The 18261-nt window shown below is 35.0% G+C and overlaps 1 protein-coding gene across 4 annotated transcripts in view; it reads left to right on the plus strand.

The window, feature by feature from the left end:
* The window catches only part of ADGRA1 (adhesion G protein-coupled receptor A1), a 252829-nt gene that overhangs the window by 218369 nt on the left and 16199 nt on the right, over window positions 1-18261 (plus strand). For all 4 annotated transcript variants that reach the window (XM_064716633.1, XM_064716632.1, XM_064716634.1 and 1 more), the window contains one exon: window positions 1858-2003. In XM_064716633.1, coding sequence (XP_064572703.1) covers window positions 1858-2003 — 146 coding nt within the window. The remainder of the gene's footprint in view (window positions 1-1857; window positions 2004-18261) is intronic.

Genomic DNA, 18261 nt, shown 5'->3' on the forward strand with positions numbered 1-18261 from the left:
TAAATACTTGTTTCCTTCGAGCAAGAAATGCAAATGGTTGGGGGTTTGTTTTGTTTTGTTTTGTTTTGTTTGGGGCTTTTTTTGACAGAGAGATGCAGATCATCAAAGAGTTAGTACAGAGAATGATAACATTTTTGCCTCCTCCATGTTTGTTCAATTTCTCCATATACCAGAGGTAACTCAGTTGCTGAAACATGAGCACGCTGTGAAAAACAGCAATGTGATGCAGGTGTGGCATGGCCATGATGTTTTCAGTCATTTCAGTTGCCTGCTTGAAAGTTCAATAAAATTGTTTTGTTGTACTATTTTTAGGTCTTACATTCATTTAAGTGGCGGATGATTTGTATCCATGTGGTCATATATGTTTTCAGAATTTCACATGTAGGTGCCTTTTGACCTGAAATTCCTTTCAACTGTTCCTATTATTGCACGTACCTGTGTGAAAAACAGAATGTATAGCAGCAGGGCTATGCGGAAATGAGAAAGAGGTTAGGAGCTAAATATCTAGATTTTTTTTCCATTTTTTTCTCATTATTTCTGCCTTCTTCTTCCTCCCCCTTTCTCATCCTCCTGCCTCCCCTCCCTGCTCATGGTCCTGTTCAGGGCATCCCTACAGAAACTCTGCAAGCTGCCTGTGAACTGAGTCCAGACAGCACCAGTCCCTGAACTGGCAGCGTCTGCCAGCCCATAATACACAATTGTCTCATTCTCTTATTTCTGCTTCTTTTACCTCAAGCAGTAGCAGTGATGAAGGCTTTGTCCTCCCTTGTCTAAAGTGACAAACAAGTCCCAGAGAAAATTACAAAGGGTTTTTTGTTGATGATATTTGCTGCTAACTTCAAGTTTTGAGCTATAATACTAAATAGAAACAAAATGCATAGAATTTTTTTCTTTACCCATCAATTATTTTGTTTTAAGTGGAGCAAAAATGAACACTGATTCAAATAAATCATTATAATAGATTTGTGTTAGCTTTATTCAGCAATTCTCTGTATTCCTTAAACTTTTATGTTCTTTCCAATTATAGCAATATTTTACTTGTCACTGCAAAATGTCAGGTTATTGCTTCAAAGGTAACCTCATTTTATATAATCAGATGCAGACTTAGCTGATGTAATAAAGCACTGGAGATTGGATAAAATTCCAATTACTGCTTCCATAGTAATGAATAACAATTACTAACATAACAAAGATGTTAGCATTTTAGAGGTGCTTGTACTTTGTTTTCCTTTCAATGATAAACACACCAGTTTCTTGGGGACAAAGTGATAATAAGATTATTAGAGTTTATAATTCTTTTTAAGGGGGAATGCCAAGAGTTCTCATTTTCTTTTTAAATTCTGTAGACAAGTTTATAATTTTCTTAAAATATGTCTGAAAATAATCTGGAGTTATCAGAGCAAATAGCACTGATGCCATTTCCGGAAGTCAACCTTGCCTCTGTATAGCAGAGAGGGAACTACAGCAGGCTATTCACGAAAAGTTAAAGGAAATAGCATAATAGCAAGCAAAAATAATGGCCACTCAATAAATTTTAAATTGCATTCTCATGATAGGCTCAAGAGTGCAATACAAAATAAGAGTCACATAATTTTAAATCCAGGTGTAAAATGTTTTCATTAAACAGGTTCTTAGAAAACAAATGTTTTATGTCTCTAATTCCTAACATTGCTTCTGGTATTGCAGATAAGGCAATCTATGGTGGATTAAATAACTGGTTTTAAGTGCAGATGTTAGTTGCATTTATAAATTCAATTAATTTTTTTTTTGTTTTGCACTTATGAAATAAGATTCTTGCAAAACTCTTGTTTTACTGATCCATTTACTGAGTTGTTGAATTGTCCACTCTTTTTTTAGGTTGGCATTGTACTGCATTATTCTACACTCTCCACTATGCTATGGATCGGAGTAACTGCCAGGAATATTTATAAGCAAGTCACAAAAAAACCTCAGCCTTGCCAAAACAGTGACCAACCTTCTTATCCAAAGCAACCTCTACTCAGGTATGGAATATTAGTTACATTATTTTTTTAATTTCTTCCTAGAAGATGTCAATTATAAGCGAACTCTCATTCTTATTTCTGTATTTTTTACTTTTTATAGACTATAAATAGCATCCATAAAGAATTGAGCCACCTGGGTGTGTACAAAAATCTGAGTATTTATTCTGTGATGATAGTTAGCTCTACTCAGAAGATGGGAATATGTAGAACATGTATTGGCTGAGTTCAGATACCTTTATCTGAACAGGAAGAATTGAAATGTTTCGTTGATTTAGTAAGGAGGAAAAAAAAAAAAACCAAAACAAAAACTGGCTTGATTCTGAGCCTTATTTAATCACCAGAAACTGTGTTGTAACGACCCTTTACCTTTATCTCTTCTGCTCTACTTCTTGCCCACACTTGTATTGAGAGCCTTATAGCCTGATAGCAATCTTCCTCAGTGCCCATCAGGGATGTGGTTCTGTCACAGAGCCACTGGCAGTCTGCACTCCCCTCAGTGCCCATCAGAGATGTGGTTCTGTCTCAGGAGCCACTGGCAGTCTGCACTCCCCTCAGTGCCCATCAGAGCTGTGGTTCTGTCTCAGGAGCCACTGGCAGTCTGCACTCCCCTCAGTGCCCATCAGGGATGTGGTTCTGTCTCAGGAGCCACTGGCAGTCTGCACTCCCCATCAGCTCACACGTGTCTCTGATGGCATCGCAGGTGTAAGACAGTGGGAGTTCTTGCCACATGCCTCTGAGATGCTGAAACTGCAAGCCAAAACAGTCAGTCTGCACAAGAAAAAACAAAATATTAAACCCTAGCAAAACCTTACCACAAAACCAGGATTTCAAGCCAAAGGCATGAGAAGATTAATTCATCTTTTTAAAGCTTAGTTATCAAAAAATTACTTACTAGCCAAAGTTATATATTGTCCCTATACAGATTTAGGAGGGAGGCTGAAAAAGAACTTCCAGAGAACAATTCCTCCTGTCCATCTTGAATGTTTGTGTGAGGACAGGATGAATTGTCTTATGGAGTTGCCTCTCATTTCCCACACATCATGGACAAGTCTGAATGGTTAATTCAGCCTAAAGACCTCAGTTTTATAGTGAAAGTCAGAAAATACAAATTCTACTTTTTATGTATTTTCTGAGTAAAATCCACAGTGTATTCTTTTAAACAGATGTAGATTATTTTATTTTAAAACAATTTTTTTTAGCAAGTAGCATTTATAGATGACTGTGTGATGGTGTCGCAACTTGTTAAAAGTTTGTAGGAAGATGAATTGAGTTTTTCTGCCTGATTCTGCAGTCAGATTTTTACTAACATAATTTTAGTTAGAAAACTAGCTAGCTTTCTTCTTTTTAAAACACTTTATTTCTAGAGATGAAATTGATTAAAGTTAACATAAAATGTGTATTGTGATAAGAAGGAGTGCCATATTGGATCCTTAGCTTTGTTAGGTGTAAGCAAGAGGATATTCTTTCCTTGAGAGTGCCTGACTTTGCTAATCCATTATTTACTACACCATTCTTCAGAGATGAGAATTTCACTCCTTCACTTACCAGCTCATGGCAAAATGAATAATTGCCAATTTTCAAATGCTCCAGTGTGACTATTAAGGTAGAAAATTGTTACAAGTTACACAGACCCAGCATAGCGTATGTTCTTCAAATTCAAATCTTGTTTGAGTAGGAAAACAATAGACAGTCAGGTTACAGGAAAGATGACTCTAATTAGAATCTTTGTTGTACCAGTCATGTAGAGGTTCCCAGACAGTGAAAATAAATAGTAGCTATTTTAAGTTTAGCAATAGAAATGATAAACCACCTTCTAGCTGTAAGAGAACATGGGTATAATTGTTTAATAGCTAAGTAAAATTATTCCAAGCTATTTTTCTCCCACAGGGCACCATGTATCTTAGAGACACAGGCACTGAAATGTCTAATACAATTTCACAATGGTGAGCACTAGATTCAAAATAGTAAGGATCAGTTTCACTTCATGTAGAAAACAGGCATAGTATATGTAAAATTAAGAATCACTTTAAGCAAGAACATGCTAAACTCATAATTAGTAATTGTTTGTTCTTTCAGAATGATAATGATCATTTTTGGGGCATTTTACCTTTCCTGATTTTAATGAAATTAAAGTCTGAATTATTCTTTGTCACAATATTTCCATAAAATCCATTAAGGATGCTTACATTTCAAGGCAGTAATTTATAAGAAATGTTTTAACTAGTCAGTGTTCTTGTGTCTATTAGCCAATGCCAGCCTTTATACATATTGTTCCTCGGGTACTTAAGGGAAAACACCTGAGTTTGAGTGAATAGGTGTTACTTTGTCTCCATTTGACATCATTAGATAGCTGATGGAGTTAGGCTTTTTTATATGTCAGGACTGTCAGTGATAGGAAGCCAATGATACAGTCTATGAGACACTTTTAAACAAGAGGTGGTTTTTCAGTGATCCTTCTCTATAGACTTAGAGAAGTATACAATACAAATATGTGAATGTGTTTGGTCAGAACTCTGTGCTCAGCTGTTGTCCTTCAGCCTTCTTTGGTAAGGGTTGTGTTTGATAGAAGGTGTTTCCAGTTCATATGGGAGTGGTTTTGTATTCCTTATATATGCACTTGCTGTAGGAGACACACAGGTACCTTTTGTGAGTCAGTAAGTGGGATCTAATGCCAAAAATCAGTACATAAATCTATCATGTGGAATTTACCAAGAAATCATAAAAATTGCCTCACCACATTTGTTTCACCAAGCTTGGTCCATTCTAAAAAGTAGCTGAAATAGTAAAAATAAATAGAAGAGAATATCTGAAAGGGAACCTTACCTGTTAGTAGAAAAGGATGCAGGCTTGTAAGAGTTGCTGCAGTTTCTCTGCCTGCTTTTTGCATATTCATTTGCAGAAGCAAGACAAATGAGGTGCCCTTGATCTTTTTCTCCTACTTTTCTTAGAGCTGTAGCAATAAGTACCCTATTATGGAAAGCTGTGGTTCTTTATAAGTTTTCTCTCTTCTAGATAGAGTGATCAAATTTGGAACGTTTTTGCAGTCTAATTTGACTTCATGGCAATATGATTTTAAATATTTCCTCTTTTTATATGTTAATCATGAATAATGAGATACATTATGTACACTGTACATCATACAGTATATATATATTTATTATATATATTATTCATGAAATATATATTATCTGTTAATTACAGAGTTAAAGCCCTGAGGGCCCATCACTTTGATGACTGGAACCAACTGTAACAATTCTGGCATTTTTCTCTAAATGTGCCTGGATGCTAATGAGGTGGATCAAATTAATGCATCATTGAGTTTTGTGTATTGAAATTCTGAACCTTAGCACTTCAACAGATAATGAAATTACTTCCTGTAAAATATACTCTGTGGTATTCTTAATAGAAATAAATAATTCTATCTGTTCATCCTCTGTGGACATTTGTTAAACCTGGCAGACTTTAGCTTGTGACTCATCTGAAGGCAGATTTTGCCAGAAAAGGCAAAGGGGCATGCAAGATTCAGCTATTACTGCAATGTACAGAACTTCTTATCAGCCCAAGCTGAGGCACAGGTAGTGTTAGGTTTTGTGCCTGCTATGTGCATGCATTTTTCATGTGATGCTCTGTGCCCATACAGATTAGACAGAAGCACAGACCAGCAGAAAATACTTCTGAAAGATATTCTGTAAAATCATTTCTTTCTAGAGTGACAGGGAAAAAATCAGCTGCTTTCATTTTTAATAAGATAACTAGTGAGCACAATTGCATTCTAAACATTTAAAATAAAAAATAAATAAGCTGCTAGCTGCGCCAGAGATTGGTGATAAAGAGACAGATAATTAAGTTTTATCTCAAGGTTAGGTACAAATATATCTCCTAATGTTCTCCCACTTCTTTTATTCAATGAATGTCTTGCAAGATAACTAATATGGCAGTCTTCAGATTACAGAGTCCAATATCCCGTATCTGTCATGAAAAAATATCGATGTGCATAAATAAGGTTGCAGAAGCAACAGCAAAACAGATAACAGTTGATGTCACTGTCTCTGTTAAACTTCATCTTATTTTTTTTTTTATGTAACATATTTTGATAAGCTTTTTAAAATGTTCTTTCTAAAATTGTGGGGCTGTTAGGAAATGTACCTCATGCAGTTCTTTAGAAAAATTGTATATCTAGCTGTCATAGGAATTTCAGAATGGATTGTGCCCTTTGCTTTGTATTCAAAGTTGTAGCCTTAGTACTGTAGCTAAAAACCCACAACTGAGGCAAATTGAAACAGTTTTCAGCAGCACATAACAGAGTACCTACAGTCAATACCACTGGCTTCAATTCCCTTCTCTTGCTGTTTTCAACCTTGAATGATTTTTAGAATGAGAAAGCTGATTTCCTGTTTCACATATTTTGGAATGTCTGAACTGTCCTTTAAACCTGCACGCAGAGCAGACCCAGAACTACAGTCAGTGAGGTCAAAGTCTTCTAAATTGCTAATGGATGTTTACATGCAGGTATGTGTCTGGGTCTGCTCTTCTATATGAGGTTGTATGTGGACAAGTTTCTGTACATCACACAAACACTTCCAGAGTACAGAGCGATGTCTTGCAAGCATCAGTGAAAGGGATCTTCCTGGTGAGCTGTGTTTGTGGTGTTTTGGTGACTAAGAGCCTCCCCCTGAGGTGTGCTAGTGCTGCCCTTGCATCCTCCCCCTCTCCTTGGGAGGGTGGCAGCCGCTCTTCATGTTCATTCCGAAGCTCGTTATTTCTCTCAGCTACCTAAACATTAATCAGCTGCACCCAGCTAAACAGTAGCTAAGTATCTTTGGGACGCTGAATTATGCTAAATCCTTTCACTGCAAAAAGGAGAAACCACACAAAACTTTCAAATACAAGAAAATCCTCTCCTTCTGTTATTGTCGACTGCTCCTGTGATGAGGCTCTTGCCTTACAGTGAGGGGATTTTACAGACTTCCATGATACCACAGGGGTCATGGCACCCACTTAGTGCTTTGTTCACAGTGTTAACCCTGCTTTTCTCAGGATGAACATTTAGCTGCGTGATCTGAATTCTGACAAGCTGAAAACCAACACATGAGTGTGAATGGATCTATTGCTGTGTTTGTCTGGCTGCTCAGAGAGTCCTGAGAGAGCCTGGCAGGAAATGCTGTGTCTTCCATCACAAATTGATTAAAGGGAAATTTTTACTAAGTTACCAAAAAAGCAGGCTGTCTCTTGAATATGAGTTGCACACACCAATCTTCATTATGTTATTAGAAATTGTCACATGATATTTGTGCACCATAATGGAGATACTAAAAACATTCCAGTTATAAAGACCAAAGACTTATTATATTTAGATTTTAAAGAATTATTATGTCCACTGAAAAACCCTAGGGGAAAAAAAAAAAACCCAAAAACTAGTGCTTTCTAATATTCCTGAGGCTGAAAGGGTCTTCAGAAAATGATCTTTGTTAATGTTCCCTATCATTTATAACAAGTTGCCTGCAATTTACTGCAGTATGATAGGGGTGTAATTGGGGATCAGCATTTGACTATGATCAGAAATACTTTATTAAAGATCAAGTTTGGCAAATATGCTATTTTTTTGGTCATGCCATTTTCTGAATCTTCAAACTGAATCATATGAAGCAACATAATTTACATTGTGACAGACAGAGACATTACTTGTTCCCTTGACACCAGCAGCTCTGAAATGCAGTTAAGTTCTAGTGCATTTTTCATTAGTGCTGGCTCTCATGAATTCATATCTTCTAGTACGAAGCAGTGATTGAGAGAGAGGGGGAGGGAGAAAGAGGTCAGATGAAAAGTATCATTGCAATCCATTGTTTTTTTCTTCATGATATGCTCTTAAAAATTAACTCATAAAATTTTGATCTATGAAAGCCCATCCTTCCTTCCCACAGAGAACATATCAAACTTCCTCTACAAAGTATAAATTTAGACCTGATTATCCCAAGGGATCATCTGTATTTTTCTTAAAAATTCTCTATGGTTTGAGTATGTTGAATTAAATGGGATGTGCCACAGGGCAGAATTCTCAGGAGCCTTGAGGAGATCTCTCTAGTTCACTCTTTACTATTAGCATAGACCCAGTTGTGTCATTGCATAGTAAGTGAAAATGATGTCTCCCTGCAAGAAAGGTTTTCACCAGCTGGATGAACCATGGTGAGCCAACAGTCTCTCTGAGAATCTGCTCCAGGAATTTGGCTATAATTTAAGTACGTGATTGTATCCTTTGCTTACAGGACAGAATATTTTGATCTAGGCGGGGTCATCAGGAAGTCTGTCTCAAATTTCTGATATTATAATCAACATTTCTTATTTTAGATATGGGAAGTTAATACTAGAAATGTATATTATTAGATAATTTTAAAAATTTGCAGTAATTTTTTGCAGTCCTCTTGTATTCTCAAGGCTGCTTATTACATCCATACTGTGAGTTCCAGGAAACAAAAAAGTATGTAACAACTGTTTTTATCAAATGGTTTGATCTGGGAGGGACCTTAAAGATAATGTAGTGATATTTCTTAGATACTATCTGCAAAACACTATTCCAGTGTTTCTTGTTTCAATATTTGTCATATTCCCAGGAAGGAGAAAGGCCATATTGCCGAAATAGCTTTTCTAAATTTTTTGCATTTAATAAATTACAATTGAATATAAGAAAAGCCATGTTTCCCTTCTAGCTATTGTGTTCAGTTTATTCACCAAAGTAAGATTTATATCACAACATCAAAATAAGTTATTATATCCTTATATTGGATATTAAAATTATCTAAAGGTAGCAGCCTTTTTGAAATTTTAGTTTGATTTAATTATAGAGCTAGTATTTTGAACATTGCTACGTTGCTTCTGAAGACAGTTTTAGTAACTGTCATTCAAAGATGACACAACACAAGTAATACAGAAATGCTGATCATTGTAGACAGACTGTGCTCTGTCTTATCAGCACAGCAATTTAGGCATGTTCTGAAAAAAAAACCAAAAAAACCAAAAAAACCACCCCAAACCAACCAAACAAAATCAACCAAAAACCCCACTCAAACTGAAAGAATTAAAATGCTGGAAGGAACCTTAGCTAGAACAAACAGAACAATTCTGCCCCTTGAGGTATAAAAGCTAGAGATAATGAAAAAGAGAAGCTGAAAAACAAAACAAGAAGTTTAAGTCTGTATATCCCAAATTAAAGGAAGAGACAGGATTGCAGAACCTAAGGGTACTTGGAATTTGGTTTGATACTTCAAGGACATACTGATATTATGTGCTATTTAGCAAGATCACTCTTAAATGGTGATATATGTTCAGATGGAGTCAAGGATGTAACTGAAAGGTCTGCAGTGGAAAAGGGTATAAAATTGTGATGAGGGAAATATTTTCCCTCATCAAATTTTCCCTCATCAAAAAGAATTCATTAATTCTTTTTACTGAATTTCAACTTGAAGCCAATTTTATTTCCATCAGATGGGGGTAAAATTAATTTTGGTGAAAGACAACTTTTAATTCAGGTTTGTATTAATTGTTCTACACAAGAAAATTTCCAGTAAAATGAAAATATTAAAATAGTATGGAGGTCCACTGGTGTATGGAATAGTATGGAGTAGCAATATATTGTCATTGGTATCCTGAGAATGTTGTTGCACTTTGCATAGGCCATGTAAATATTCATTGCTGACAGCATTGGATTTCCGGGGTATGGTGCCATAGCACGGACATATTTTCCTGCCAACTCTTAATCAAACAGGAGAAGTGATCAGAGCTTTTCTGCTCCACCTTCAGTGTGAGTGATGGAATTGTGGAGTCACTAACACAAAAATGGTAACAGAACTGCCTGCTTTGTTTGTAGTTCCACTCCATCTGGCTTGTGAATCAAAATTCCAAAAGTTCCTTCTCATGGAGAAGTTTGCAATACTGTTCTTCAAAACTGACCTGAAAGCACTAGCAAATACTTTAAGTCAATTAGAATGCACTACCAAATACTTAAAGTGAATGATCCCCAGAGGATAGGATCCTCCGTGATGTGAACTGATTTCAAGAGCATGTCAAAATCAGGGTAGAAAAAGGATTTTGTTGCTGTCATAACTTCATTAGCTAAGGTACGGGCAAGGTGCACACAATGTTAGCGCTGTTCAGAGTAGAAGTACAGTAATACCAAATCTTTGAGAGATATTGAGGTAGAAGGTGAAGTTTTGTCTTCTTTTTTTTAAAGAACAGTGTCTGAGCTACTTAGTATGGATGAAAAGAAACAGGTTATGATTATTGCCAAAGAAACATATGTCAGCTTACTACTTATAAGCAAGATATTAAACAGCATAGCAAGTCACTTAGATCCATTCAACTGAAACTCTCTTCTATGCTATGGCTGTTGACAAACATAGCCAAAAAAAGAAAATGACCACACCTCAGTGATACCTGGGCATTTAATGAGGAATTGATGGGCTTAGGATAGAAATTTTAACTACATGAGTTATGTAGTTACGGCGATTGCAAGCTTTCAAAATTGTGAGCTTCCTGAAGACTTAAAATTAATTCCATGATATTTTGAGCTTTGAAAGGCTTGAACTGCAACATGCTGATCTGCAGAACTGTGTACTAGACTGAATTTTCAGCTGCTTTTATCCTGAGTTCACATCTAGGTATTTCCTGGAAATTCAGAATTCTTGTCACACTGTCCCTTGCCTCAGTAGCTTTTAGCACTTGAGCTACTCATATACATAATTGTAGAGGGTAAGTTGGAGGGTGGGTAAGCTTGATAAAATGCTCTGTACTTTGATATGCTGCTCCAGGCAAAATGTAAAATGCTGATTGGAAATTTTACAAGTTCAAGGATTTTTAGAAGATAATATATTCAGACTCCAATGGGGGCTTTGTAGGAAACTTTATCAGATTTGAAAGAACTAAATATTTTCTCAGATGATTCTCTGGTGTCATATAGATTAAACTTGATTATGCAAAAATGCTGTAAAGATAAATGCATAAGATCTTTTCAAGTGTGCTTATTGTAATTGTATGGACAAAGAACTAAGCATTCCCATCTGCATGAAATTATATTCACCACAATTACAGAAAAGCATATCTGACTTTTAATAGTAGATGATTGTACTCATTAATTAGTGAGAAAAATTAGTCACATTAGATACAAATTCCTTCTTACAAGAATTTTTCTGTGAGAAAGATAGAACTTAAAGTTTGTTACAGGACACTTGTCTTAAGTAGGCATCTGTATACATCCAGCTTAAGTGTAATGAAAACCCTGATGTTGCCAGAAAACATAAGTCATGGAGATTTGTGAAGCATGTTGTGCAGACTGATAAACTGCAGTGTCACAGAAATGAGAATGCTGCAGGCAGCCAACTAGTGTAATATAGGTTTGTGCAATAAATAGTCTGATAATAACTGCAGTACAGTACAATCACTGTGCACTTAAATTATAGTGTGGTATTGGACATAGTAGGTGTTGCATTTACCAATACATTGCCACTATTCCATAAAGTAATTTTGGCTAAAAGATATTATCAAATTCCAAGAGAAAATGCTGAACAAAAAAAAAGTTTATCTTAAAATAAACTAGCAATAAAACACAAATATATATATTTTATTCACATATGTATATATATCAGCAGTGGTAGTTTTAAATACATAATTTTAATGTTTCGTAATATTTTTATTTATTAATGAATGGAAAACTTCAAGGAAATTAAATTATATTCCTTGGACAAACAAAATAAGTGAAGTCCACAGATATGTATATTACATTAAATATGTTGGAGCACACTTATGTATAACTGTTGCAAATTCAGTTTCAGACCTGGCTTATTCTATGCATACTTCCTGTCAAATATGTGTGATAATCTCTGGTTTATGCCTGTTTGGAAGAAGGGCTTAAAAGTCTTGGGAGTAAAAGCTGCATTAGATTAATTCACTTGGTTTTGAGTTGAAACACCATGGAAAATGATGCATAAAGTTCCACTGATCTCCCTGACATTGTATATCCTAAGTAGTTGAAACCCATCACTGGAAATGTGGATGACTCAAGTTAGTGTTCATTGAAAATTCCAAATGAAAAGGCATTAAAGAGAAAATCATGCAACAAATAATAAGCTTAAATTGCAGCAAGGGGTAAAGAGGTTAATATTAGGAAAATATTTCAACTTACAAAAATAGTTGACAATTAAAACAGGTTACCTGGAAGGCTGTGGGAACTCTGTCCCAAGCAATTTGTTAACATGGATTAGATAATGCCAAGCCAGTCATGACAGATGTTTAATGTGACCCTGACTCAGAGCTTTTGAGTGGACAAGATGATCCCCTGATGTTCATTCCTGCCCTACAATTCTGTTACTAGTAAACCAAGGATTTTTCCTAACAATATTTCCATTTTCTCACCCTTATTTGCTGCTGAATTTCTACAGTCTTGTTGGTCTCATAAGAAACTCCTGTGTTTCATTATGCAAGCAAATTCTGACAGAAGAGACTTTGAAACTAATGTGTTCCAAATATGCCTTCAGTGTTTGGAAATGTTATGAGTCTTGTAGAAACTGGCTGCTGATCCTGCAGGTATTTTTATTCAGGTACCACCTTACTATACAAAATGTAACAAAAAATTAGGCCACCTTCTGCTCTGAAACACATGCACTCACACTGGATTTTCAGTGGGAGTTACACGTATTTAGTCACAAGAATATTTTGGTTCACAGGTTGAAAATACTGCTCATTGCTACCTAAAAATAAATTTTGGTAAATACTCTGTAATTTTAATGATGCAGATTAAAATATATTAGATATTATATGTTGAAATTACCTTAGTAAAATAGAATGTCCAGGTTAAACTTTATGCCTGGTATTGATTGAGTACTCATTCAGAGAAAGGGGTAATGCCATTATTATTGGATTACACTTAGTAATCAGAGAATCATTCAGGATTTTAAGTTTATCAGAAAGTGAACATTGGTGAGGTTTTCTGTGAAAGAAAACTTGAGCACACGAGATACCTGACTTATTTATCTACAAGAGATACCCAGTATTGTTTTAGCTATTAATTATGAGGTAACAGAACTGTGATTACAGAAGACCATTTGTGTTTACTTTTCAATATTTGTGAGCAATGTCAAAAAAAAGTCATGAGTGGTCATGATCTTGCTGCCTTTTCATATTGGAGGAACTTGCAGACATTGCCAGAAAAAATAAGGGTACCTCTACAGGGAGATTTCACTTCCACTCTGGAATTCTATATCTGGAATTACTGATGTCTCTAAAACTCTTTCTCATGAATCCAAAAGATAAGGAGCAGGAATTGTGAGCAAATCACAACCTCTGTTATTTGCAAATTAGCTAACCCATGCTGGCTATTACTTTTAGGTAAGGCATTTTTGGCTGTTTAACGTGGATTATCATACTCATATTATTGTCATATAAGAATGGTGTTAAACTTGTTTACTTGTATGTCTCAGTCATCCCTTAGAGGTGTTGCAGAAGCAACCAATTACCCATATTCCCTCTCCATGCTTCTAAGAGAGTGTTTTCCAACTAGAGAGAACATTTCCTTCTGAGGTTCTGGCATTGCTAAATCAAATAATTATTGTACCTAGCAAAGCAAGGCAGCCTTTTGACCCAGAAAGCTGAAAAACGAGATGCTCTTACAGTTTTGTGAAGATGGCTGTTTATTCCTTTTCAAATCTATTTTTTCCATGTTCCTAACTTTCTAGAAATGACACATCATTTCTATCTTTTGTTGTTTAATATTTATTGATTAATATTTATAAAAATAACTCTATCCCTGCTTTTCCTTTTCTTTCAAAGTTTCATGATCACTTCCAGTTGAGTGCTCAAAAAAACCCCATGATTTTTTTTTAAAACTTAACTTTTGACCTCTTTATAAATGATGGAAAACCTTTCTTTTTGCTTCAGGTTAAAATCTGGAACAGGAATCACCAGAAATAGATTTCTGTGTATGTCAGCTTTTAAAAAATAGGAAAAAGCAAATGTTCATGCCATCATCATACATAAAAGATAGCTCATAGCTCACCTTAGTAATATAAAGACCGACAACAGCAAAATCCCTCAACATTAAAGTTAAAAATCAGGGTTGACATTCATGAACTGATGCAATTGTACCTTTGTTTCTTACTTTTCAATAGGGTGAATTAAGGACAAAATGTCAACTTGAATTTTTGTCAATAAATCTAAATCTCCATGGTTTTGTGGTGTCAAGTCATTAATTGAACAGTACTTTCTATGGGTTAACAGCAGGCTAATCCATAATATTTTTTTCTAATATAAAATTAAAAAAAGAATACTCCTTGCTGCCTCTAGATTAGCAGCAGATTGAATTACATCCTACAGACTGTGAAAGAGAAAGTGTTCCAGAAAGAAGCTAGAAGTCTTAAAACCATCTAAAAAATAAGTTATTTTCAGCATGTTCTAATGCTTCCCTGCTGCTTGTTACATTTAATAAAAGCTTCTTGCTAAGTTTTAAGTTCTTGGCTACCTGCATATCTGTCAAGATGAAAAATTTGGAGTTGTAGAAATGGATAACATTGCATAAATCCTAATGTAATATTCTCTCCACAAAAAACCAAAAAAGTTGGCTTTTTTCTTTTTGAAAACTTTAGGGATGAAACTTCATTAAGGTTCTTCACAGGGTAGATACGTTTCTGAAAAAGAATAATGCAGTTGTGTAGTAGAAAATCGAGCAAGTCTGCATGGCACATGGAGTTTGATGGAAGCAAGTGAAGATAAGGCACTTGGATAAGTAATGGATGACCAACCTGTTAAACACAATAATGGGGTTTATACATAGCATAAATTTCTTCTTGGTTACAGCTGTTCTTGGCTGACTACAGCCACAGGTGTAAGCATTGTTGATGGGATGTGGAGCGGGGTCTCCCTCTGAGTTTCATTGTCTCCTATCTTGGTTGTATTTTGACTGCATTGCACTGTTCTAAAGAACTCAGACTTTATTCTCATTTCTTAAGAACTCAGAATTTATTTGAAAATATAAATGTATATATAAATATAAATAGAAAATATATGAAATACATTTATATTGAAAAATATTCAGAACAAATTTGAAAATTTAGGAATTTTCAAGCTATGCTCACTCACCTGTGAATTAGTCCACTCTGAGTAGAACATATGTTTCAAATTACATATTAATATATACCAGAAGAGCAGTGGTTGAAAGAAGCCTTCTCTCAGCACTGACAGCTGGTATGGATGGACTCTCACAAGCCTGAAAAGATAACAATGAATAATAAGTTAATTATAGGGTCATAAAAAATAAGATTGGCAGAAACATCTGTAAGTCATCGAGTTTGACTCTCCTTTCAAAGCAGATCCAACTTAAAAGTGAGCTCAGGTTCTCACCTAGGTCAGTTTTGAAAATCTGCAAGGACTTCTTCCTCTTGTTCTGGCTCCGTATGCTTTTAGGATTCATATTGGATGGACCACAAGCATGAAATGTAAGGCCTGAAATAAATCACAAAAAAAAAAAAATCACCCAATCCCATCAAAATTCACGAATAGGTTACAAATTAAAATACATGGAAACAAAGTTGTCATTACTAAGGATTCCTGAGGGGAAAAAATATAGGAGGTAATGAAATGTGCTTTAAAATGTTGGAATACCACTAAAAAAAGTCAAGGAAAGAAGTTATTCACAATTAATCAAATTACTAGATTTTGGATTCCCACTATTTTCTTTTTGTATTAGTTTATTAAGGAGTAAGTAATGGTTACATGCAGAATAGTTGCCTGTTCCAAATGTTGCCAGCTGTAAAACTGGATTTTCCTTCAGGGAAGATGACAACTTTTTTGCTATGTCTTCTTTTTCTGAAAAGGAAAATAAACTTAAGATTGAGAAGGGATTATGCAAAGCAGATGCAGAAAAAATTATGTTTGAAAAAGATTGAAATGTTTTATCTTTGTATTTTGAATTTTTTACCCGACCTGTACTTTGCAGCCTCACATTTTAGATTTCTGTTGCATAAATTTTCAGACTCTAGTCTTTGTGGACTGCAATTTAATTGTTGAGGGAAGCATTCTATTCTGTTCTGCTGCTCTGTATAAGGACTGAGATTTTTTTTCCTCAGGAAGTAATTGTGAACCAAGACAATACAAGGGTACTGTCTAACTTATACAGGCACCATGTACATAATAGTTTATTTGCATTGTTTCTTTGTGCAGTCTTGGTAAATAAAGCAAAAATGTGTGCCTTCAGGATCTCTATGTCAAAGCACTGAGGTTATATTTTAGGATTTAAACATCTGTGCCTTGCCCTGGCTTTATCTGACTGTTTCCAGATGGTTTTCTGTACGATTGAAAGCAGCATCAGTGTGGATGAACATCATCTCTACTACTTTTTCTTAAGAGATGCTCCCTCCTCAACTCATGACATGTGGCAAACCCTAAAAATACTAGAACTATTTAAAAAAATCAAAATATTTTAAAATTGGAACCAAATTAAAATGCAGAGTCCCTTCCTTTACCACAGAGGTCTTTAGAGGAATTCAAAACGTGTATATATGCTTTTCATGTCTGAAAAAATTCCTTTTGGGAAACTGTTTGATCTCTTCTCAAAAGATGTGGGTTTGATAGCTGAAATCTTGGTAGCTGAAAAGATTCAACAGAAAGGGTTTTGTGGTTTTCATGGATCTTCTGTGCAAATGCTTTTCAATTTTAAATGGCCCTCTGGGTTTGTGACTGAATACTTCTTGTAGACCAGGAAAATTTAATAATCCAAATCATATTATTTTTATTTAGTATGTGGTTTCTTCATGTCTTTAACAAGACTGTTTGTCCTCTCACTTTGCCTGAGGATACCTCTTGCTATAGCTGTGTGATTAGATTTTAGATACATGCAGTTGAAAATAAACCAAATTACCTAACTAAATGGAAGGTAACAGTAAATTGTGATTAGCACATAATTGTAAACTTCACAATTGTAAATTGTAAAGAGATGCAGAAGTTTGAAACACTAAATGTTTAAATTTGAGGATGTAGCACCTAATCATTAACAATACTTTGAAGATGAGGCATTTATTACCTTATTAGTAAAATTCTCAGAAACAGTAAGAATGCTTTAATACTTTGAAGTATTAATATTTAGAAGCCAATGGAGATACTTCCATATATTTTCTATACACAGTCTAAATATGCCTTGAGTATGGTGTATGTGTTTCATTTAAGAATATGCATAGGAGATGCTGAACAAATCTAGAGGGATGGAATTTACCACTGTTCTGTGCACTTCATAGGAAAACACTTTATGAGGACATATCAACCTATCAAACAGGACTTTATCAAATATTAAAAATACGTATGCTGCACTGTGGCCATAACATGTGTGATTTTAAAGTCTTCCTGAGAGGACTCAAACAGTAACAACCCAGTCTATGTGAGAGAAACCAGCTGATGCATTCAGCAGTTTTACATACAATTATGTGTGAAGCTGTAATTTTCATTTTCATTGAAGAAGGACAGTGTGGGGTTTTTTGCAGAAATGGCAGATTTCCCAGGGCAACATTAAATTTCCTAAACTGATTACTTTAATGGCTTGTATCAATCAAACAGGCTGTAAAAGATGCTTGAAATGTTTCAGGGCCAGATGAAGAGATAAATATGCTTTTTAGTTTTCTCACTACTCTATTCTCTCTGTAAGTAGTTACACTAACATTCATCATTCAGGAATTAAGAAACTAAAGTAAAAACTGTGTTATTAATATAGAAAAGTAGGATATTTTTGAAGACTGAATTTAAGATTCCTGTTTTCTAAGCTTTGACCCATTGAAGCTCACATTTTCACATTTCACCTAAAATTATCTCTAATGGAAAAATGGAAATTTATTCTTATTTTGATTTTGTTAAAGGAACAGTTTGTTTAGGGATGTGTCTGTTGTTGAGACTTTTCATGTCTAATAACTCAGCTGTAGTTGGTCTGAGATCGATAGAGATCATTAAACTTCTCTGGGTTCCACATGACTGGCTGGGCAGGTGAATAACAAAGATAAATACCTCAACATAAGGGAGGGCTGAAGTTACAGAGAGATGGCAGAACTGTGGGAAAGATCTCAAAGGGACCTTGCAATGTTTTAAACACCAAAGACAAATGTAAAATTTGTAGAAAATCAGATTTGAGTTTTTCCCACATAAAAGTTCAGCTTAGAAAGCTAAGATTCTTTATTACCTGCCCTCTGGAACAGGGGCTTAATTTTGCATCAAAAGATATAAGGCTTGCCAAAAATGT

The sequence above is a fragment of the Zonotrichia leucophrys genome, chromosome 6 (genome assembly GCF_028769735.1).
Source record: "Zonotrichia leucophrys gambelii isolate GWCS_2022_RI chromosome 6, RI_Zleu_2.0, whole genome shotgun sequence".
Classification (NCBI taxonomy): Eukaryota; Metazoa; Chordata; class Aves; order Passeriformes; family Passerellidae; genus Zonotrichia; species Zonotrichia leucophrys.